We start from the raw sequence: 24,659 nt of genomic DNA on the forward strand, positions 1-24,659 counted from the left end.
TTAATGCTGGGAATGTCATTCATTTGTCATTTGGGTGTGGGTGCTCTACTTTTATTTTTTCACCTTTTTCATTATTATATATATATATATATGCTAACTCTATTGTTTTTCAAACAAAATAATAATGATAATAATAATAAATCCTACCTGAATTTAATTTGAGATCTTCAATCAAATCTATCTCGATTTAATCCAATTGATTATGATTCCGACAAGTTATGTAATTTTTTCTTTTTAAGGATTTTTTTTATTAAGTTAAATTTGTTGGATAATGAAAGGCTAACTTCAAGAGTTCCATATGGGCTAATTTAGGAAATGATCACATATTTATAATCAAATAATGCTCTCTTCATGGTTATGAGGTCTTTTGGAAAGCCCAAAACAAAGCCATGAGAGCTTATGACTCTCCATTGGTATAGATAGCCCTTTCGGGAAAACACAATATAAAGCCATGAGAGCTTATGACTCTCTATTGGTATAGCCCTTTCGAGGAAACACAATATAAAGCCATGAGAGCTTATGACTCTCTATTGATATAGCCCTTTTGGGGAAACACAATATAAAATCATGAGAACTTGACTCAAAATGGATAATATCATAACATCCATTGTTGGAGACTGGACAATAAAGACAATGTCGTATCATTGTATTCAATTTCTTGGGAATTTTAAAAAATTAAAATATAAAACCATCAGGACCTTTGAAATTCAAATTTAAAAACATCTAATAAGAGAGGACCACAACTTTCTGCCCAAAAAAGGAAACAAAAAATAAGGAAAAGAAAAAACAAATAAATTAAGCCGTGCTAACATGCGCATCCACGACATTAAGACAAATAAAGAACTTTCAAAAGAATTCAAAGACAAAAAACATAAATTTCTTTTTTCTTTTTAATTGATTACTATTGATATGAAGAAGTTTGATTCATACCTGTTTGTCATTCTAAGGGCCCCTTAATTAGGAGTTCCTCACATACACTGTATAAACCCAAAGCAAGTACTATTGGGCATTTATGATTTTATTCATCGAAAAGCTCTTACGTTCCATAAATCTTCTTGTAAACGAGATTTTGAGACACTCAAGGGAGAACTATGCAAAATGTGATACAACAAATAGTCAATTTCAATATAATTCAATTGGTTATGACACATGCTCTTAATCAAAAGGTTAGTAGTCTACCCACTAAGAAAAATGTAAAGAATAAATTTTTCGATTGTCTTATATGCTATCGTGAGAACTACCATTGATATTTGATACTATATAACCCTATAACACATGTCAATGCACATGGACATAAAGGAAGTTCGTGTTTATCAAATATATTTGAGGACACTTTTTATTCTAAATGAGTGGTTAGTTCCTTGTACAGGTAGAGTTCTAACTGATTAAGTAATAATCGATATTTGATTTAATAGTTGGCATGATTAGTTGAGAGTGTTTTTAATGAATAAAATTGTATTTTTAATTAGTTAAATGTTGATGGTTGATTTCAATCTAGAAGCACTTTTGAGTTGGGTGTTTGGTAAAGAAGTATTTGATTGACGTGTTAACCATTGCTTGAGCTTAAGCTTCATTCTTGATCCATAAATCTGCCTATGTCAATGATAATTGACATGTATTATCTTTATTGAGACCTATTGTGAGATCCTATATCGATTAGAGAAGAGAACGAAGCACTGGACTTCAGAAGGGGTGGGTTGTGAAATCCCACATCAATTAGAGGGGAGAATGAATGATTCTTTATAAGAGTGTGAAAACCGTCTCCTTAGCATGTGCGTTTTAAAAACCTTGAGGGGAAGCTCGAAAGAAAAGTCTAAAGAGCATCGGTTGGAGAGTAGAACAAAACATTTTTTATAAAGGGTATGGAAACTCTCCCTAGAAGACACGCTTTAAAAACCTTGAGAGGAAGCTCGAAAGGAAAGCCCAAAAATGATGATATCTACTAGCAATGGATTCGGGCAAGTTCAAATCTCCATATCTTCATTCATCGTCTTCAAACAAAAAAATAAATTCTCTAACACGTATCTCTCTTCACACATTCGTTTACTACCTTCTCTCTACACACTCACTGGCTTCTCTATGTAATTTCTCACCAACTGCTCTCTTTCTACACCATCTCACAATGCAAACAATCTCTCTACCAATCTATGTTTAAACACTTTCTTTCACTATTTTTCTTTTTTTCATTTTTCATAACTTTTTTATAATTGTCATTATTTCCATTTATAGATTCGTCGTGTTAGAATATAAAAGATATGTCATTTAGGGCTGAGTAGTGGTTAAGATAACTCACCAAGGTTGCCACCCTGAGCCAGCTCTTTCAGCCAAGTAAGCACAAGGCTTAAAGAATCCACCATACAGTTTTGACCATTCCTCCAATCTTGAATAGACGTATTTTGATCCAAGAGAATCAGCCCAAAACATAACTCCTCCCCTATGGTCAATAGTAATTCATTAAGGTCTATTAAATTAACTGAGAATATTGCTGAAACTTGCATCAATTCAATTTAATAATTTAATGTATATAGAAACAACAATCAATGGAAATAGCAATAAATGAATTTAAGATTTTGCTTATAATAAAAGGTAAAATATTATATTATGGTAAATCGTAATATTTACCAATAATAAAAGATCAAATATATAGTTAAATGGATAAATATTCTTAGCAAAAAACAAGTTTCACCAACCTGTTAGGTGGAAAACCCATGCCCATTACACCAGCAATGTCCAAGTCTGCTGCTTTCACTGCTATACCTTCGGCGAGTACGCGGCACGCTTCATTCACCAGAGGGAAGAATATCATCTCGATGAGGTCCTTCTCTGATAACTTTGCCAGCTGCACTCATACGATCACACAAAAGGATGTGCAAGAGTTCAACATTAAATCGTTACATAGAGCTTTCTAATGGCTGAAGTAAACACTTTTCATGTGTAATTTTGGTATGTATATCAAGCAAACTACACACAAACAGAGAAAGAGAGAGAGCGAGACCTTAGGGTCTACAGAAATGCCAGACATGCTCCTAGCCTTTTCAATATACTTCTTTAACTCCGGATCTGGCTTAGACTTGCGGTTCTTGTCATAGACATAAAAACCTTTCTGAGTTGTTTCACCTGAAATTTATACCACGACCAAGTTACTTTTTAATGAAGTGTCCATGTCTAAAGGAACATGATTCCATAAGACCCCAATCATCAACGTTAGTCAGCCCTCTCGAATAGACTGAGAGCAGTAATGGTAGGCTGCTTTTGGCAACCTTGCCATACTTCCAGTTAAATGAAGATACCTAACAGAATCATTAATAAAATATCTTTGGGAAGTGCAAAGTTCGAACACAATTCTTTATGGGAAACATTCGCACTCTTTATGAATACCAATCGAAAAGAGATTACAAGAGACTCGGTAGAAACTCACTCTGCTTTATATTTCTTTGGGAATAAAAACATTGGTAGGTTAGAGGGGTATTTATAGCCGAATCTAGACAATTTATTTCTAAAATGCCTAAATAATTTTTCTAAAATAATTAGGTACTTTATTTCTAAAGTACCTATATCAATACATAGACAATTAGCTCATATGATTATTGGGCTAGTGATGATATTTTAACATGCAATGCCAGCGAATCTTAGATGCAAGCGTCCAAGTTTAAGGGGTGAAACTCTACCTGCTCTCTTATCCTCTTGCATAAGAGGAATTATCATAGATTTGATGGTTCTATCAGGAAAATTCTGAACAAACTGAACACCGGTTGCTATAGCCACAACCAAAACCAACAAGATCAATCAATCTAAAGGAAAAGAACCGAAGTTAGTTGAAGGTAGAAAATAAAAAAGCATGGAGTTGAACCACAAAATTCTTTTATGTATTATAAACCTGAAGGGGCCCATTGGCATTCCAAACTTAGAAATTTCCCTGTCGATCTGATATGGATCTACTCCATGTTCTACAAGTAACAATGCAGCTTGAGTATACGGGAAAAACTTCCTATTGACAGCAAAACCAGTGCAATTGCCAACAACAACAGGCGTTTACTTTATCTTTTTTCCAACATCTACCAAATCAACAATTACTTGTGGAGCTGTCCTTTTAGTACGAACAATTTCCAATAGTGGCATAACGTGTACTGGACTGCATCAGAAGCATAAACTCAATGGCTAACTGGCTAAGCCAAGACAATACATGAATGGTAGAGAGGTATGAATTTGCAAACCTGAAAAAATGAGCTCCGACAAGTCTATCGTGAGAATGTGTTCTTTCTCCAATCGCTCTAAATCTATTGTGGAAGTATTGGAAGCAAGTAAGCAATGTGGAGGGCAATATTTCTCAAGATCAACCAAAATCTGTTGCTTCAGAGAGATGTTTTCGATAGCAGCCTGTTACAAGCACAACCAAATTGACATTAATGATTGCTACTTTTTGTGCGTGAAGAAGACATGGGAAATACCTCAATCACCATATCCACATCTTTGAAACTTTCATAGTCAAGGACGCCCTTGAGTAGGGAAATAGCTTTTTCGAATTTTTCTGAAGTCATTTTCCCCTTGCGGACTCGACTTTGTAGATTATCTAACACGTTAACATAGCAAGCCATAAACAAACCAAATAAGAATATTGAAAAATGCAATCAATAGTAGTAAATTCCTGGCTTACCTCTGACTCTGCCAAGACCAGCCTCAAAAAATTTATCAATTACTTCTTTAAGAATCACAGGATAGTTGCTAAGAATCAATGCTGTAGCTATCCCAGATCCCATTAATCCTCCACCAACACCAGCGACTTTATTAATACGTCTTGGCGTCAACCCAAGATCAGTAACTCCAGGTACCTTGTTATATTTGAAAAAAAGGAAGCAATATGAACAATTAAGACAAACGTCTAACCTCATAACGTATAAACAACGGTTGTCTTTCTCAAATCCTGAAGTAAAAATGAGTTTAACCGATCATTTATTTTTCAGTAAATTTTCATCTCAAACCTTTGTTGTTCCACGCTGAGCAAAAAATATATGAATCAAGCTTTTACTGGTACAGCATGTAGAAGTACTTGAAAATCTTCAACCTCCTGCCATAAGCATCAAAAAGAAATTCAGGAAGGTTAATTTGGTTTCTCTTTTCTTTAATAGAAAATGGAAAATGACTACATTAGAAATACAGAAACCTTCAAAAGTCCAGCACGGGGACCCGAGACTACACCCGTTTCAACAACATCAATGCAAACCAGTGGATGTCTGAGATTTGGAGCCTGCTTCCGTATCTGAGCTCTAGCAAATTTAAATATTTCTCTAGCATCACCAAGAGACTCTAACTTATCGGTCCTGTGAAGACTGATAATCCATGGTTTCCTCCGCTCTGAGATATCCAGAGCCCATTTGCGTGCAGTAATGATCAACTCTTCAGAAGGGACTATAGCATCCAAAAGTCCCAGAGAAAAAGCTTCTTCTGTTTTGACTGGCTTGGAAGTCTATTTAAGCATAAACAAGTACGGACGTGTTGAAAGTGACAGGTAGAGAAATAAGCACATAAGTATATGGCTACTGAAGCTATTCTACAACAAGGTGTCAAAAATCCAAAGCATGAGCTACTAATCTCACCAGCATCATTTCTAAAGCCTTTGAAAGACCAACAAGACGAGGAAGTCGCTGTGTTCCTGATTAATATAGAAGCTTGAGATTAAAAGGGCAAAAGAAAATCATAGAAGGTTTCAAAACAGTCGGCTCCTGTTGTTTTCATTATATAATATTCAAATTCTTTTCAGCTCATGCAAATATTAAGTTATTGCTAAAAGATCTATTCTATTCATCCTCTAAACATTACGAAGTACATTGTATACTATCCTATCAAAAGGATCCAACTGAGAACACAAACTGTCATTTGTTAATCCTTCATTTTCAAGGTGAAGTACAACTAGGTAGACTGATAAGATCACAACTGCCCACACCTTAAAGTAAAGTTCGTTTGGGTGCATATACATTACAACGGCTTAGATAATCAACTAGGAGAAATAAAAACAAGAAAAAGAACTGCCAAGAAACAGTGACACAGACATACCTCCAAAACCAGGAATTAATCCAAGCTGAAGTTCAGGTAATCCAAACTGTGCACTTTTGGTTGATACTCGTGCATGGCATGCCTAAAATCCCAAAATTATAACGATTTTTTTTCAAAGATTCAACAGTCTAAGAGATGTAACAAGACATACCATTGCCACCTCTAACCCTCCACCCAAAGCAAGTCCAACTGCAGCAACGGCTGGTTTTCTAGCAGCTGAAAAACATAACTAACAATTGTTTCTCTCTCGCTCTCCAAGAAAAATGGAAGATGAGAGTAAATTAACCAAACTGAGTGGAAATATACCTTCGAATATGTCAGTGATCACATCCACGGAAATGTAGTCAGGCCGTGGTTCCACCGCTAAAAATCCATTAAAAAGATGTCGACAAAAGTTTTTAGAGTGAATTCTGAGACAATGGGAGACAGACATCTAAACCTACCTTTTCCACCTTGCGGTCCACCGAAGGCTGTTATATCAAAGCCACCAGAGAACTTTCCCCTGGCACCTGCTCCAATGATGTAAAGGCTTAAAACATCTCTAACATTTCTGATAACTCCCTTTCAATGATGTATGAAAATTGTTTCACGCTAACCTGTAATAACAATTGCCTTCACATCTTCTCTTTGCAAAGCCGGTTCATAACTCTCTCTTTCAAGCTGTTGATTAATCCTAAATTGGTGGAAAAGTTATCTTATTTATAGTCAAATAAATATCCTTAACACAATATCTATAATAAAATATTAAATATAATATATATAATAAACTATAATTTATTATTAAATATCCTTAACACAAACAAAGATAAGAGTAATGCTCTTAGTCCAGATAAATACATAAAATAATTCTATTTAGAAGAACAACAACAAAGAGCCAGATCTCAGTCTACAATTTCCCAAGAATTAATACGAAGTCCCCAAATCATAAATCTCAAGCAAGTGAAGTCGTCGTATATTCATAATTGTACCAATCGAACACAGTTTTTTACAACTAATCCCAAATTCTTTCCAATTGTTATTCATGCACAGAAATTAGCCATTCTCAATTAAAACAACGCTCTTCAAACAGATAAGTATAATTATTGAACCTAAGGCTCTGTCGAATCAGCCATTGCCAATTTTTCATGTGATTGAACCGTTTTAAATCGAAATAAGATAATAATCATAATATTGATTGAACCGTTTTAAATCGAAATAAGATGATAAGCATAATATACGCAGCTCTTCGTTAATTTATGTAAATTCGAGTGATTCATCGAAAAAAATGATACGGAAGAAACGTTGGAATCACGAAATCTATCAAAAACGAATTCAACACAAGAAGAAGACAGTGATCATACTAAAGATCAAAATAGATGAATCGAGTAAAATCACACCGCATAGAAGGCGAGTATAAATAACAGAAAATCATACCATCAAAAGAAAGTGAGTTGACTGGAGGATTAATGATCGTGATAAGAGCGATTCCATCAGCTCCAACCTCCAAAGTTGTTCTTCCCTTCACTTTGCTAGCCATTTCTCAGTACAGAAAGCAATACAGTCTCCCAAAACACAGATTGGATATTCTCTTCTGCAACAAAACACGAAGAATTCGAGGGAGAACCAACGGAGTTTTGTCACGTATTTCAGATTCAGAAGAAAGGCGCTTAGCTTAGCTTTCGATGATGGAAATGGCGTTTGTTTCTTTTGAAACGAAACTCATCTCAACTCAACTCAACTTTCGAACTACCAAATGGAATATGTAAATTTAAGAACCCAATAATAAGTTTTAACAACTGCATTGCTTGTCGTACGCCACGATCCCAAATCTTCAAATAAACCACACGCGTTTGAACAGAGCGTGTGAACACGCTCCTCATTTAGCTCAAATTAAATGTTAAAAGAACTAATATATATTTCAACTTTTAATTTAAAAATAATTAATAGGTTCATTTATTTTCACACTTTCACAACTTTTGTATTAAAAACAAATAAAATTAATTAAAGTTGAAATATAATTTATAGGTGAGAATCTTTCTCATGTCTTACAAATCTACAATGAAGAGCAAAATCATTAGATACAGATTGAGTTGAGTTGTAAAAATCTTTCAGATCAACGCGAAATTTCGGGTTGGTTGAGTTAGTAATCCAAACAATTCGAACAGAGTTCACAACTCAACCCAACCCAACTTTATGTTTTCGAGTTGGGTTGTCATAGTTTTTTTTAATTATTTAAAATTTATTTACAATTATACGTTCTATTAATAACTAAAATTTTATAAAACTTAAATATCAAATATTCACCCGCCTCAATGTATCACTGCCCTTAGTTATAAACTTAAATTTTCTTAATTTTTCATAATAATTAAAAAAAAAAATAGGATTGGATTGTATTAGATTTGAATGGTTTGTCAATTTTTTTTAATTATTATAAAATATATATTTATCTTATTATATTAATAATTAAAATTTCATGATAGATAATTTAAATATCTCAATCCATAAATACACCAAATGCAAATGAAATCATTTATAATTAAAAAATTTACTCTGAATTTTAATTATCTGCTCGAAATTCTTAAAAACTAGGAACGTGTGTTCACGCTCGCTTAGAGCGTAGCGTAGAAGCGTACAGATCAGCCACGTCATTGATTTGTCAGATGATATCATTAAACAAACAATTTTTTATTTTTACAAATGCCTTGTTGTCATTTTGTGATTGGCTTACTGTCATAGATTTACATTTTCACAAACAATTTTTTATTTTTACAAATGCGGTGTTGTCATTTTGTGATTGGCTGTCATAGATTTACATTTTCTCTCCTTTCCCTTTCTTGGTAGTCGCGAAGAGATTGTATTGAAATTCGGAAACGAATTATTAATATGGATAACAAAAATAATAGATTTTTAATTTTTATATAAAATATATATTTTTAAAAAACTTTCCTTAATAAATGCCAACCCTTCAATATTGTAAAATTATCATTTTTATTCATTTACTATGTTTTAGTGTTTGTTCGTTACGAGTTTTATAAAAAATTATTTAAATCGTAATAATAACTATCCCATTATAAAAATAAGAAATATAAATATTTTGAATTTTTTTTAGAGAAGAAGTAATAATAAATCTTTTTTTCCTCATATAACGAAATAAGAATGTGTTAAAATTACCATAAATAAATAAATAAATAAATATATATATATATATATATATATATATATATATATATATATGTGTGTGTGTGTGTGTATGTGTAAGATGCTTTCGACTCAAAATCAGCTGATATTAAGAGGAGTGACTCGTGTATTTTATCATGTATTGAACGAGATACCTAGTTTTTTTTCTCTAGCTCCGACTAGTCCTCTCCATTTTTTTTGGATCTCTCTCCTCGAGGGATGGGCTAAGGCAGGTTCAGATGGGTCTCGGTTCTCTCTTTTACATAGAATTTTGTTAAGACATTTTTATTCGTTAAGCGAACTACCTATTTTTTTTCGGATCTCTTATCTCATGGAATGGTCTAACGTGAGTTCAGATAGGTCTCGGTTCTCCCTTTTATAGAAAATCTGATTAAGATATTGTTTATTAAGCTAACTACCGAGTTTTTTTTTCTCTAGCTCCAATTAGCCTTCTCGGTTCTTTTTAGATCTCTTTCTTCGAGGAATGGACTAAGATGGGTTCGAGAGGTCTCAATTTCGTCTTTATTATTAAAATTGGAATGATAAATAAAGAAAAAAAACTATTATTAAAAATAAATGAGTTACTTTATTCATTATTAATTGATTTTGAGATGAAAAAAAAGAAAGATGTGAAATGAATAATGGAAAGTAAATTATTATTTTAACCTAAAAATTAAAATGAGTGGTTGGAAGATGCAGTACAGTAAGGAGAGCAGTACCACTTTTCGTTCTTCAGCTGAATTAGCTTTTCGGAGGCGCTAAACGACGGCGTTTTGCCAGCTGTACCGGAGACAAATTTCACCGACGGCTCCATTAAAGACCAGATTGCAAAAGCAGCAATAAATTCCAGAAAGAGTCAAATCTTTTATCCTCTCAGATTCTGAGAATTCACGAGTTTTTCTTACAATTTCCAGTCAAATGATGAAGTAATTCCAAATTTCTTGAAACGAAAAAGTTGCAGAGATTGCAAAAAGGTTCCCTTCTTGCTACCGAATCGGCACAGAAGATCAGAGAAGAAGAAGAAGAAGCTGAAAATGAGTAACGATGCTAAGAGAAGCATTCAAGGGAATCTTATGGTGAAATCTGTGTCGGAGGATCGGAAACCGCTGGTCATGGCGACGACTGGCAAGAAAATCGTTATAAAGAGTGCCGATATGTTTGGTGATGTACAGAAGGAGGCCATCGATGTTGCCATAGCTGTCAGCTCTCTTTTCTCGATCGCTATTTTTCTTTTTCTTATTTTTACTTCGAATTTTGTGTTTATACTGTTGTTCTTTCTCACGATCCTCGTTTCTGTTGGGGATTTTGGTTTCAGGCATTTGAAAAGCATAGTGTAGAGAAGGATGTAGCAGAGTATATTAAGAAAGAGTTCGATAAGAGGCATGGACCGACCTGGCACTGCATTGTTGGCCGTAATTTTGGTAACGGATCTCTCTCTTCCTCTAAAATTTCAACTCAAATTTTTGTGTTTTTGCTGATTGATAATATGCCTTCTGGCTTCAAGTTTGGTGGCGAAGGTTTGCATTGTGAATGGAATAGATCTATGCTTGTAGGTTGCTTATGATGAGTGTTTGATCTGGTTAAACTAGTCGAGTACTAAAAGGAGTTACTATTTCTAGATTGTGAATGTTCGATTTTTCACTTGCATTTGATAAACAAGAAGTCCTTCCACAAGATTTCATTTAATTGAGCTGATTTAGATTTGTAAAGTGTAACTTGTACAGGGAACATAAAAGTTTTTCTTCCCAAACTTTCACATTCCGTTTCCTTCTAACGTCTGATTTTAGTTTTTCATGAAATTTGAACTCAAAATCACCCTGGACTAATTTAGTGTTATGAAAGTGTGACGAGGCCACCACGGCGTGGCTCACGACTTTAATAAGTTAGATGTATGAGGTTGAAATAACTCAAATCTATAAGAGTGGTTATTAGGGGCATGCTGAATTTTGAATCCACATCCAACTTTATTACGAATAGCCACATTATGGTGACCTCATCGAACCATTTTTTTTCATGTTGGAAATTTAGGTCAGTAAAGTTGTAAATAGGTGAACCAAAAGTTACCTCAAAAAAGAAACTGATACCATTATCCCTTCCGGCTTCTAGAAGTTAGAAACTCTTCCTCCTGAACATAAGAACTTCTTAATCCTTTGAGCTGTTTCCCACGGTAGGTTGGACTAACGTTTCTGTCAGAGTTTTTGTTTTCGGTTTTGAGTTGGCAACCTATTCAATGAAGGTAACGCAGCCTAATGGGAAAATGTCCCTTCCTGGCCCAGGGAGTGAGAGAGAGTCTAATCTGTCCATAACATCAGTCAAGTTCGTGCTTTTTACCTACATAATTTGCCAAAGGTTTCAAAATTCTTAAAAATTGCTTTCAGCTCTTGCTAACCAAAACATATCCAGATCCCTGAGACAGATTAGACATCCCAAATCATTTAACAATAGAAAAGAGTGTATTTGTTTATATTTGTGAGATTCCACCTCGGTTGAAGAGGGGAACAGAGCATTCCTTATAAGGGTGTGGAAACCTCTTCCTAGAAGATACGCTTTAAAACCTTGAGGGGAATCCCAAAAGAAAAAGCCCAAAGAGGACCATATCTGCTAGCGGTGGTCTTGAGTTGTTACAAATAGTATTCGAGCCAAACACTAGGCGGTGTGCCAGCGAAGACACTGGATTCCCAAGGGGGGTGGATTGTGAGATCCCATATCGGTTGGAGAGGGGAGCAAAACATTCCTTATAAAGGTGTGGAAACCTCTCCCTAAAGGACGCGTTTTAAAACCTTGAAGGGAGCCCGAAAGAGAAAATCCAAAGAGGACAATATAAGCTAGTGGTGGCCTTGGGCCATTACAATATTTCTTGCAACCTCCCGAGTGGTCAATGTCAATGTTATCAACATCTAAGGATTTGAGATGTCAATGGACTTATCCATTCACTCTTTCAGCAAAGAAACCGCGTAATTTCTCCATATAAATTCCTTTATCTTTGTGAAGGAAGGCATTTTTACCATCAAGCTGATGCAAATACCAATCATGAGTTGTGGCTGTCACGGTGAATAACGTGACATAAGTTGGTCATTTGAGGGTTTCAAAATTTATTCTGTTATCTTTGTGAGAGAGAAAAAAAAACATTCTTAACATCAAGTTGATGCAAAGCCAAAGCCAACGACAGGTAGTGGCGATCGAAACCAATAACGTGACATAAGTCGAGGATTTTAGGTCCATGATTCTTAATGTTGAATTTCTGTTGTTTTTATGGCAGGTTCATATGTGACCCACGAGACAAACCACTTTGTTTACTTCTACCTGGATCAGAAAGCAGTTTTACTATTCAAATCTGGCTGATAAACATGTATATTATGCAGATTAATGAATATGTTTAACTGATTATGATCATCGCTATTTAATCAAATGATGATATCCTTGTGGACAAGACAATCTCCCCTTCTGCAACCATATTTTTTCTTTCTTATCTGTGGATTTTGCCTAATACACTCCAGCCTTTTACTTTAGACATAATCAGCTTGTTCGCCTGTGTGAACAAAGCACTCCGTCGTTCAAAATCATGTTGATTGCATTTGGTGCAGTTCTATATTATTAGGAGTTTCAAAATGATGCATTTCATTGTTCTAATTCTTCGACATTATTTTTGAACTGACCTGTTACTAATTTGGTCTAGATGTTCAAATTTTCACTCCACATTGTAGAATTATTATTATTAGTTCGTCCTCATTCAATCCATTTCTTTTACAAGTTTACCATTTCAAGTTCGATAAATAATTGCTGTTAAATATGTTTATACAAACAATTAGAACATCCAAAAGGGTATGTAGAATTATTATTATTAGTTCGTCCTCATTCAATCCATTATTATTAGTACGTTAGTAATTTTCTTTTAACTAATTGCTGTTAAATATGCTTATACAAACAATTTTTATCTTTTCATTTGTTCTTTACCTTTACCTGGATCTCTTTGGAAAGAAAAGAGACATTATTTTCTCCTCTCAAGTACCACTTGTACAAAAGATTCAGTTCTAGTGATTAGGTAGTGTCTTTGGGTCGTAGGCTTGATGAGTCTACCAATTCCTCCACCAATTCCTTCCCTTATCTTTCTTTCACTATTCCTAAATCGAAGTTGTTTGGCGGGTCTCAAACCGGCTGAGTTAAAAAGTGTAAAAGTAGGATCAAATGGATAAAATGGAAAATTTGAAAAATTAGAACATCCAAACGGGTATGTAGGTAGAATTTACAAATCAACCTATTAATAATTTGTTAAAAAAACACTTCAAATTCTTACATAATACATTTTAATTACCCCATAAATATGGACTTCATTGAATTACCTAGATTTTACTTGAAGAATTCTATAAGGTGAAATTCACACTTTTGGAATAATAATTAGTGAAAAAAAACAAAAAAAAAAAAATAGAAGAAAAATATTTTGCATTTGGAGGTAAAATATAACGTATAATAAGCCCAAATATATTAAAATATACATACTCGACCAACAAATTAGGGGTTCGATTCCTCTACAACGCATAAAAACTCTTGAAATTTGGACCAATTTAAAGTGGGCTTGCCTTTGCATTTTGGATCCAATTAATCACTGGGCTTATATTGGCCCAATTAGCAGATCGGGTTATACGAGGCCCATATAATTACGGTTTTCCTCGGTAAAAAGAAAAAAAAAAGAACCCGCCAGGAAATTGAACAGATCCTGCTCGCGAACTTTGATCGTCTTCGAAATCAGAACTGAAGTTTATCTCCTGTGGTTTCAATATTTCCATTGTTTTTTTTTTTCCCCTTTTTCTTGTCTCGGAAGTCAAAATCACTTGAAGAATATTCTCCAATTCCGCATCAATGCTGAGCGATAATCATAGCTTGTTGAAAACGATTTGGTGTGGTGGACGTCTGTCATATGATGTGAAATTTTCTCACCGAGCTTTGATGAACAATGGCGGATTATGTCGGGACGAGATGGAATTCAGATTTTCTGTTGCCAATGGAGTTGATGAATATGTTAATCGAAATCGAGAAAGTTGGGGAACAATCGTGTTGCTGGTGCTGCAATATCGGTACTCTACGACTATTCCTGCTTTATTATCCTCATCAGTACTGCCGGATCATGTCCGCCATGAAAAATACACTAACGAACTTCATGACCTATATCCTCTTGCAGTGTCCCATATCTGGTGGATGTTTCCCGGCATCTCGTCGTCAAATAGCCAATTCTTCGACAATCGGAGTTGATAAGCGAACAGCATTATAGTTTGCGATTGAGAAACAGCAACTGTGAGATGAGATGACTGGTAAACGATTCCATATTCTCACTAAAGAAAATTTCTACTAGTTTTTCATTTTTTTTCTCTGTCAGTAATTTTCTTACTGAGGTCGTAAATTTCACTTTTCTCACGATGCAATTCAGAGTCAGGCAGGCAGTTTTAGTTAAATCTTGAGCACATTATGCATGTTTCTTGTGCTTTTTTTTGTTCCTACTGAGGCTGTTATTTCGAATTAGAAAAGCAAATTCGTTCTTATCGTTATGAAGATTCCATGTCACTTAGTCGGCTGCATGACGGTCGTTTTCAGGTCGTATCAGTTACTATATCATCGTCGTTGTGGAAATGGAGTTTGATTGTAATGTAGAACCTTGCATTGGTGTTCCATGTTGTAAAGTATGCACGCCACTACTGTTGCACGCTAGGTGTTGATGTAACGTCTCTGCATAATTTGGTTACACCCTGCATAGTTTTTTTTTTCCTCTTTTTCTTCTTTTCAACATGAAAAGTCTCAACTAATCAATTCTTGGCATAAAATTGAATTATCTCTTGACTGGCTGAGTGGTAATCTGTATTACATACATAGTAGGTTTGAATCTCTTTACATAGTTTGAATTACAATAGTCTTATAGCCAAAATTATCACTAAACTGCATCTAAAATGTATTAGTTCTATATGACACCATTACTTTAATCTTGTTTGTTTGATAACAATTTTGTTTTTAGTTTTCTGTATTTAAAATTTAAAACTCACGCTGGTTTCCTACTAATGTCTTGATTATGATTTTCTTAAACTATTTGAATTCTTAGTCAAATTCTAAAAATACAAACAAGTTTTTGAAAACTATTTTTTTAATTTTCGAAACTTGACTTGGTTTTTTAAAACATCGATAGAAAGTAGATCACAAAACAAAAAAAATTATAGATGACAGTAGTGTTTTATTTTTCAAGATCCAAAAAACAAAACTAAATGGTTATCAAACGGAGATTAAAAAGTTAAATTACTAAGACTCATTATCCAAAATTCTACTTTTTGTTACAACTTAACATCTCTATTTTAATTTCCACCGATCTGCACCCTGTGGGGAGGTAAGATGATTTGCACAACTTTTTGAATTCTGTTTGGATACTGAATGCAAAGAGCAATCAATGTTTTAGTTCTTTAATGATGAAAAGTCATTATTAAATGAATCTGTAGTCAAGCTTGCTTTCGGTTGGCAGAAATGTTGGGCTTATATTCAGTTGACATAGGTTCATTCCCTGGAAATTAGTTGAAGGGTCAGCAATCAGAGGACATAAAAAGGCAGTGATCTTAAACGACATTTCATTAAATTTAGTCTAAAGAGTCTGCAGAAGAAGCATAAAGCCACGCTGTTCTCTAATTGTTTGACATTATTTTGCTGCCTTTCTTGCACACAGGTAAGGAAGCTGGATTCAACTTTTAATGACCTCTTCCCGTTTGAGTTTGACAGGTAAAACAATTAGATTTATACATCATCTTTGCCTCCCTAACATGCACAAAGCCCTTAAATTTAGCGAAGCCTTTTTTCTTTTTTTTTTTCTTTTTTTTTTCTTAATGGAATACCCAACCCCCAAGCAGGAACATTTATCAGAGGTTTTGTATGATTTAGGTGCTGCTTGGGAATAATGATATGAAATTGTTTTGGACTTTCCAAAACAATATTTGGCTGTTTACTACAGTAAACCATATTGGATTCTAAATCTTCTAAACTTGTTTCCGGTTGAGTTGATTTGAAAGTTCCTGAACTTGAGAAGTTCTTTGAACAAAGAAATGAAGATTGAAAATACGTGTATAACAACAGGATTGATTTACATACTACTTCACGAAACAACTTTTAACGAGTTCATTTAAAAATCAAAGGAATTTAAGAAGAAATGAGTTCAAACCATAGTGACCACCTACCTAGGATAAAATATCTTACGAATTTCTTTGACAACCAAAACCAGTTGTGGTGTGCGTTAGTTAGTCTGGTTAATCACATATATAAAAGATTGTTGTATAGAAAATATCCCAATGGTATTGATGGAATTATATGATTATATTAGAAATTTGTCCTTCCAAGACGTCTAAGTTTCGAAGCTTTGAGTGAACTTGATTAGGAAAAACTCTTGGAGTTTGGGCTATGGGTCTGAACAGGCACAAACTTGGACATTTTTGGTTAGATATCTTGGTTCAGCATTGCTTTATACCATTAAGAAAGAAGAATCAAGCTAGTGTGATGAGGTATATACCAAATTCCAAGGTATATAATATCACGTCTAAGTTTAAAAGTTTTTACCACAAGTTGAAACAAAAAAGGTGTTTTCTCAGAAAAAGAAAAAAAACAAACCCATCAATTTGGCTACTTCGCCACCATAACTGAAGATTTAGCCTTGGGAAATGACTATAATGTCCTACATTGTATATAAATGATGATTTGAAGAATATGAGAGCTGTATTGTTGAAGGTTTGTTTATGGATCCATGCATTTACATGTACGAAATACACTGTGGCGTAGCGCACGTTTCATTTGTTGTCTCAATGGTCACACACGCACACACCACACAACACATGGCTGGTCTATTACTGTGCTTCCATATGCCTCTGCCATTTTTTTCGTTACATAATTTCCGATCGTTTGAAAGGGAAATTTCATCCATTGATATGGCACCAAATTCTCCACCAAAAAAATCACTATCTCACTATCTCAATATATTACAAACTTATCCCGATTCCAATTTACCTAATAAATCAAACAAAATAATAGGCTTTGAAGAGAAATCAAGATAATTATAATATATAGTGTAGCTTCCAATTAAATCCTAGTTACAGTTGTATCATTCAAAATTCAATCTGAGTTTACGTGTCTTGTTTTTGAACAGGCGGTTCTTTGAGAAATTCAGGACCTTCCTCACGTATGGCTGTGTGGCTTGCATGTGCAAAGACGTTATCGGTGTTTTTGCCTACCAAGTCTTCGGCTTTGATTGACTCCAGTTCCCAATCTGTATGGAAGACCACTATTAAGATTGAGACCACACATGCCATCTGAGCTGCCAAAAGCCCATAGCAAAGACCCACAAACCCAAACTTCCAAACAAACGCCGACAAGACGGCCACCGGCGCCCCCACCATGTAAAATGAACAGAAGTTTATTCCTGCTCCGATCCCTGGCCTTGCACTTCCCCTCAGAATCCCGCAGCTTGTTGTTTGTGGGCAATTTGCTAGTTCGCACAGCCCGACTATAGGCAGAACCGCCATTGTCAGCTCTAGAATTTCCTCATCTTTTGTGAAAACTCTCCCCCATGTCCTTCTGCCGATGGTGGTCAGTGAGAGCCCCATCAATGAGCCCACCAAGGCCAATCCTATCGCCACCACCCCTGCCAGTCGGGCCTTTTTGGGCCCGCCTGCACCGAGCTCGTGGCCAACTCTGGTTGAAACAGCGGCGCTGAGAGCCGTTGGTAATGTGTACATTAGCGAAGTTGTTTGGATTACAATGCCTGAAGTCGCAAGTGCAATCCGCGGGTTATAGAGGTACCCAGTGAGAATGGTCATGAATTCATACCACCACCATTCCAAGCAGACTCCTAGACAGCTAGGAATGGCCAACTTGATCAGCATTCCCCAATCCTCCCCCACCGTTACGGCGCTTACGGCAGTGCTGCTTTTCAGTGGCACAAATAGATTAGCCTCCTTGGAAGATGAGGAGGAAAGGGTACTGCGAGTGTTGAATATCAAATAGAGTAAAAGGAAGAAAAGGGTATTGAAATTAGCTATAAAATTGGAGATCGCAATCCCACGGATTCCAAGATCAAGAGAGAAAGTCAAAAAAATGGCAATGGGGACATGTAAGAGAATAGCCAACAAATTACACCACATGACAAGCCAAGTGGTGCCTTTGTTTCTTAGGTAAATACGCAAAGGGTGGAGAAGGCTATTCAATACCAAATCAGGGACTGCAAAACGGCAATAAACAGCTGCAATTTTAGTGATTTCTGGGTTCTGGTGGAGGACCAACATTAGAGGCTCCAAATTGAGCCAAAGAAACCCAATGGGGATAGTAGCAAAAAGCAAAATGAGAACCGTTCTTTGTAAAGTGAGAAACGCAATGGAGGAATTGTGAGAGCCAAAGGCCTGGCTGCAGAGTGGCTCCATTCCCATGGCTAAGCCGGAGAGAATTGAATAGCCAGTTATGTTGATGAAGCCGATGGCCAAAGAACCGGCGGCGAGATGGAGAGTGCCAAGCCGGCCCATGCAAATAACAGAGATCATGTTTTTGAGATAGCCCACTAAGCCGATTGCCAAAACAGGGAACCCAATGTCAGCCATTTGCTTCAGCTCGTCCAGCACCTTCAAAACAGACTCCAGAGAAGAGTTAGCAAACAGGTAAGCCATTAATAATATATAGTTCTATTATGTTAGTTATTATTCTCTGAGAAGTTTTTTTCTTTAAGAATTCGTACCTCTGCCATTGTCGGGTACTTTTGGAACTTCTCTTCTGCAAGCATATTTTTTCCTTCCTTTGCCACCTTGTTTCTTTTCTCTTTGCTTAGGAAAGAGGGGGAGGGGGTGATAGAGAGAGAAGGAAGAAAGCAAAGTGAGTGTTGGGCATGCAAGAAAGAAAAGATTTTAATTTATAGAGATGGGAATTGGACCAATTTTGTGGGGGTCTCTTTTATATGCGTCTATGTGACACATTCTTTCATTTCTTTAAGATGCATGAAGGCCCTTCTTTAGTTTTGCTCCCCATTAAAAGTTCTAGGAGGAAAAAAGGAACTCCATTCATCAAAGTTAGTGTGGGGAACCATCGACCTTTTTCGATATTTTTTATTGTCCATTTTGAACCTAAGTTTTTATGACTCAGATTGACACCAGGTAGTTGTCTTTATGATCAGATTGACACCATATAGTTGTCTTTCCTTGCTTAGTTAATATAAGACTTTGGTCGCACTCCTGACATTACAAAGAATAGAGAGCTGAATAGTGTCTTAATTTTAAAATCATGTCGATAAACTTTTAGTTTGTGTATCTTGTTCATATGTTGATGAAAGCTCAGATATTATGTCGTTCGGATATTCAAATGGACTCATGAGTTAAAGTTTGTATAACTTAGGTTGATAGTGGAGTGTATATTTGGTAGGTAGGTTTATAAATTTAGGTTATAGCTATGCTAATTCCTCGTGATAATTTATATGCTAATAAAATATTCCATAGGCTCTCTTTTTATAGACAAAGTTGGCATTAAGTTCTATATGGGCATGGGGTATTATATGCTTGATTCGTATAAAACATGCATTTCTTGTTTAAACCATGTGATAAAGTTGAAAATAACATTAAAAAAATACCCATAATTTTATGGAACTTTGGCACTTTCCAAAATTAAGGGGAACATATCCACTTCCCTATTTGTAAAACGATCATGCTTATTTTAAGTTTTAAAATAATGCCTTGATTTCTCTTCACGTGGGAGTGGGAAAAGTGTTTCTTCATAGTTGAATAGGTTTTTAGTTCCATAATTATCCCATAATTTCTTTAATGTTTTCGATACTTTTAAATATGATTGTACATGTCACTCGTATAGCATTCAATTTAATCAAATTTTCAAATTTTACTTAGAATCATTCTTTTACTATTTGATTGCAGTTAATAATAAGTTTAGTTTTAGCACGGTTTTAAATATATTAGAAGTTGAATTATGATCGTTTGCTCTCTCGAATAGGGACTAAAACAAACATAGGTATTTGCATTTTGTGGGAGAAAGAAAGCATAAAAAGAAAGTGGAGCTTTCTTGTTGGAGTTTGCTAAATTCAAAGAAAAGAACATGTTGTAAATGAGGTGCCTAAAGCTCAATAAATGGGCAAAGCTTATGCAATTTCGTGCCTAAAGTTTGGTTAGTTATTATTATTTTTAGAAGCGCAGCCAAAAGTTTGGTTATACATACTAATCAATAGTCAAATTGAATTTGTCACACCACCACATGTTGTACGTCTTCTTCTTATGAAGTTAGTGCTATATGTACAGCCAATATAAGGTATATTTCAACTACCAAAATTGTGGGGCTCATTGTTTTTCCATTCATGTAGCTTTCCTTACCATGTTTATCTCTTCCACTTTTCTCGAACCAATTTGATGATAATATTTTGATGGTTATTGTTCTTGAGTTGATTCAACTGTCAAGAATACGAATAAATTGATTCAGGTATGTTTGAAGCTATAAGTCCAAATTCATAATAACAACCTTATTTATCAGGTATGTTTGAAGCTATAAGTCCAAATCCATAATAACAGTCTTGTTTAAAATATTTGATACTGTGAGATCTTACACTTATTGGAGAGAGGAACAAGTGCTAATGAAAATGTGAGGCTTCGAAGGAGTAGATTGTGAGATCTTGTATCGATTAGAGAGTGGAACGAGTGCCAGCGAGAACACTGGGCTCTGAAAGGGGTGGATTGTGATGGATTGTGAGATCCTATATCACATTTTTTTTTATAAGGGTGTGGAAACTTTTTCCTAACAGATTCCTTAGCATACTATTTTAAAAACTTAGACAGAAAGTCCAAAAAAGAAAATTCGAAAAGAACAATATTGATGAATGGTAGATTTGAGTTAGGGCTATTTCTTTTCATATATATTTAAAGCCTAAAGTTGATTTAGAAAGAAAAGATTGTTAATTTTATTTAATTAAATGCCTTTTTATGGATATTGATTGCTTAGGTTTCTCACAAAACTAACGTCCTTTCATAGCAATCAAATTCTTGCCTCTTCTTTTCATACCAAATCAAAATGCTCCCACAATTATTATCTTCCCACCCATTAATCATTCAACAACTATCCATATAAAAATTAAATTTGGATGAGTCAAAATGTTAGGTAATTTTATGAACTCGACTTCAAATTAAGCAAACACACATCTGAAATATAAGTTCGACTTTTTTATTTCAAGTTATACGTAAACATAACTAGTGAAACATGTACACCTTAACAGCATCTTTTCAATAAAAATCTCTTCTAATAAACTAAACTACAATCAAAATAAGGATCAAGATTATTGATCGTCTTTTTTGGATGTCACACATAGACAAGACCATCCATGTGCTATCAATTTAGGTTATACGTCGATAATTATTACACCCACTTGAAATAATCTTGTCTATCCAAAATTTCATCCCATCACTTCTTTCCTTACATCAAGAGATGGGATTTCTCACCTTACTTCATAGTTAAATTAAAAAAAAATTATTAGTGATGGAACTAGAGAAATAAATAAAATAAAAATTTTAAAAATTAGTTGGTCGAAACGACGCCGTATCCAACTGTCACAATCCTCCTATAGTTATTTATTATTTATTTTAAATTTTCCATTAAAATGGAATTTGTTGTTAAAATGCCATTTCTTTGGTCCCAAAGTCTCAGGCACCGAATGGGAAAGCAAAGAAACTCAACCCACCGACACCTTTTCTGCCGTCTCCCCCAATGAGTAACAAAACGACACAGTTTTAATTTCAACCAAATAATTGATTATTTATTTATTTATTTTCTAACTTCATTTAAAATTGTTTTATTTCCCCTCCTTTTGCTATTAAAATTCGTTTTAAGTGGAGAAAAAATTTATGATCAATCAAGAAATTAAATTTTTTCATTTGGATTAGGTATACGTAAGAAGGTTCTAGATCAACTCGTTAATAGGTGGTTGTAAACGTAAAGGTTTGGACATTAATTAAAATCATTCATTGAAACTGTATATTTAAATATCAAAAGAAATTAATGGATGACGGATTGTCATTTGTGTTAGATCGGTATGGCAACCCTAGATGGGAGTGAATAGGGTTTTAACGATATGTTTAAACGTGATTAATTTTTTCTAAGATTGATAATTACTAGAACAAAATAATTGAATCAAAACAATAATCAAGTATAATATGCAATAAATCACAATAATAGTTTTGAAATTAAATAGGAAATAGTTAGAGAAAATGACACCGTAGTTTTATAGTGGTTCGGTCAAACTCGACCTACTCCACTCCTCAAGCGCCTCTTATGAATTTGAATAAAGAACTTTCTCGACTCTTTCAACGGATCAGAGCCAAACCGCTACATCGCTCTTTTTACGAGTTCAAGAGCAAACTCAATCTTTTCCACGGCGCAGGATGAAACCGATACAAGTATTTGAGTTTGATAGTAACACAACACAACTCTCTCAAATAGTAGATTTACAATTTGAAACACTCACAATTATTTCCTTACAATACAATAATAATCCCTCTCAGATGAAGAGAAATAAACTTGTGAGCTTGGAGAGAACAACCAACAATTGAGACTTTGGCCTTTTAGGAATTTAAATAAAGAACTTTCTCGACTCTTTCCACAGATAGCCAAACCGCTAACCGCTATTTTTACGAGTTCAAGAGCAAACTCAATTCTTTCTACGGCACAGGATCAAACCGATACAAGTATTTGAGTTTGATAGTAACACACCACAACTCTCTCAAATAGTAGATTTACAATTTAGAACACTCACAACTATTTCCTCACAATACAATAATAATCTCTCCCAGATGAAGAGAAATAAACTTGTAACGTTGGAGAGAACAACAAACAATAGAGACTTTGAACAAATGAGGATCGGAGAATTTATGAAAGTTGTATCTATTAAAATGTGGGGAAGATGAGTTTATTAGAGGAGAAAAGTGACAAAATGTAGAAATTAATATTGACCATTAGATTGTGTTAGGAATAATGGAAGAGGGAGATTAAAAGTAAATAAATAAGAAAATTTTCTAAATTTATTTATTTAAAATTTTTAATATAATAATAATAAAAAGTTATGTGAGTAACGGTCAAATGAAAATTCAAAATTTATAAAGAAAATAATAATAAAAATTATGTGAGTAACTACCAAAATTAAAATATAATATATTAATAATAAAAATCGATACGAATAACGGTTATATTCAAATTTATATTTTGTAAAAACAATTTTATTTAGAAATTAATAATAAGAAAAACTCCACCATTTGATAATCTTCCAAAATTATAAATGTCATACTTTGTTATATTTTGATTTTGCTATCACATCATCACGTCGAGTATATTGTCTCGACTGTAATTTCTTCGTTTTAGCTCTGATTTGAATAATTGAAAAGTCGTTGAAATCGTTATTCCCGACCTTATACTGTGGACAGTTCAAAATACTGAAAGTAGTTAATAATTAAAAGTATGTTTGTTATCATCAAAACATCAATCAATATTGAAATTAATTAAAGTGAGATCAAGGGCCAAAAATCCAACAATTTGTGTTTATGTGAGTTCGTTATGTAAATTTGTTGTCATTAAAATTGGAGGGAGAGAAACGAGATAGTTTGAAAAAACGTCTCATGTTTATGATTCAACCCACGAATTGAAATTCATAAACTCAATGACCCTGATATTCTCTTGTATTCTCGTTACATGATCACGTTACTTACTTATCTTGAACGGCTTCTTAATACAAATCAATTGTGCATGCTTTTAACATAGAACGACTTCATGCCAAACACGCTTAATTTTGAAGCTTTTATGATTAAGATACTATCATACTTATATTTATTTTCTTACTTTCCAATTCCGTCTTTAAACATAGATTCTCTGCCCCGTTCTAATTGGGTCTCTTGAAAATTTCTGACACAACAAATTAAATAGACATTTGTATCAATATTATCCATGGACGATTAGGTTACTTACTGAGTATTTTTATACTTACCATTTTTTCCTTTCTTTTTCAAGTGTTTGCAAGCTGTCGGTCGAGGTAGATAAGCGTTTGAGAGCTGTGCGGATACAGGGAGAGTCAGTCCGAAGCGTCAGTCCATTTTTAATATTTTGGAGTATTTCGTATTTTGTTTTATAACTGTATTATCAATCATTTGTAATATCTCGAGTATTTTAATTTTTTAGTCTCAATTTAATTTTTAAAATCTGACGTATATAATTATAATTGAAACAGAGCCAATCCCCCAGTCAAATCACTCGTCCAAATTAATCTTACTTTCATGTCAATTAATTAAAATATAGGAATAATATATTATATATATTATTAAAAAAAATGTCATCTTTTAAATTAGGTCAAAATGCATTTTCAAAGTTGAAAAAAATATAAAAAAAAAAGAAAATTAATTAAAGTTTTTTTTTATTGTTTGGAGTGA

The 24,659-nt window shown here is 34.2% G+C and overlaps 2 protein-coding genes, 1 long non-coding RNA gene and 1 pseudogene across 4 annotated transcripts; 2 read left to right on the top strand and 2 right to left on the bottom strand.

The window, feature by feature from the left end:
* Positions 1-865: 865 nt before the first annotated feature.
* Positions 866-7,758, bottom strand: LOC111499148 (annotated as a pseudogene).
* A 2,277-nt stretch (positions 7,759-10,035) lies between these two features.
* Positions 10,036-12,657, top strand: LOC111499159 (dynein light chain 1, cytoplasmic). Its single transcript, XM_023150661.1, has 3 exons — positions 10,036-10,406; positions 10,523-10,628; positions 12,467-12,657. The coding sequence occupies exons 1-3, from the start codon at positions 10,242-10,244 to the stop codon at positions 12,547-12,549; spliced, it is 354 nt and encodes a 117-aa protein (XP_023006429.1). The 5' UTR covers positions 10,036-10,241; the 3' UTR covers positions 12,550-12,657.
* Positions 12,658-13,912: 1,255 nt separating this feature from the next.
* On the top strand, positions 13,913-17,447 carry LOC111499189. 2 transcript variants are annotated; one of them, XR_002720907.1, is made up of 4 exons: positions 13,913-14,279; positions 14,384-14,513; positions 15,704-15,954; positions 17,366-17,447. It is a non-coding gene; the product is annotated as an uncharacterized LOC111499189 (long non-coding RNA). The 2 variants fall into 2 exon arrangements; XR_002720906.1 differs by having other exon boundaries at positions 15,902-15,954.
* LOC111499188 (protein DETOXIFICATION 55) lies at positions 17,250-19,310 on the bottom strand. The gene is made up of 2 exons (XM_023150703.1): positions 18,944-19,310; positions 17,250-18,830 (listed from the first exon to the last, which is right to left on the bottom strand). Exons 1-2 carry the CDS (start codon positions 18,986-18,988, stop codon positions 17,343-17,345), a joined length of 1,533 nt encoding a protein of 510 aa, XP_023006471.1. The 5' UTR covers positions 18,989-19,310; the 3' UTR covers positions 17,250-17,342.
* Between the last annotated feature and the right edge of the window lie 5,349 nt (positions 19,311-24,659).

Source organism: Cucurbita maxima, unplaced genomic scaffold (genome assembly GCF_002738345.1).
Source record: "Cucurbita maxima cultivar Rimu unplaced genomic scaffold, Cmax_1.0 Cma_Scf00026, whole genome shotgun sequence".
NCBI classification, from domain to species: Eukaryota; Viridiplantae; Streptophyta; class Magnoliopsida; order Cucurbitales; family Cucurbitaceae; genus Cucurbita; species Cucurbita maxima.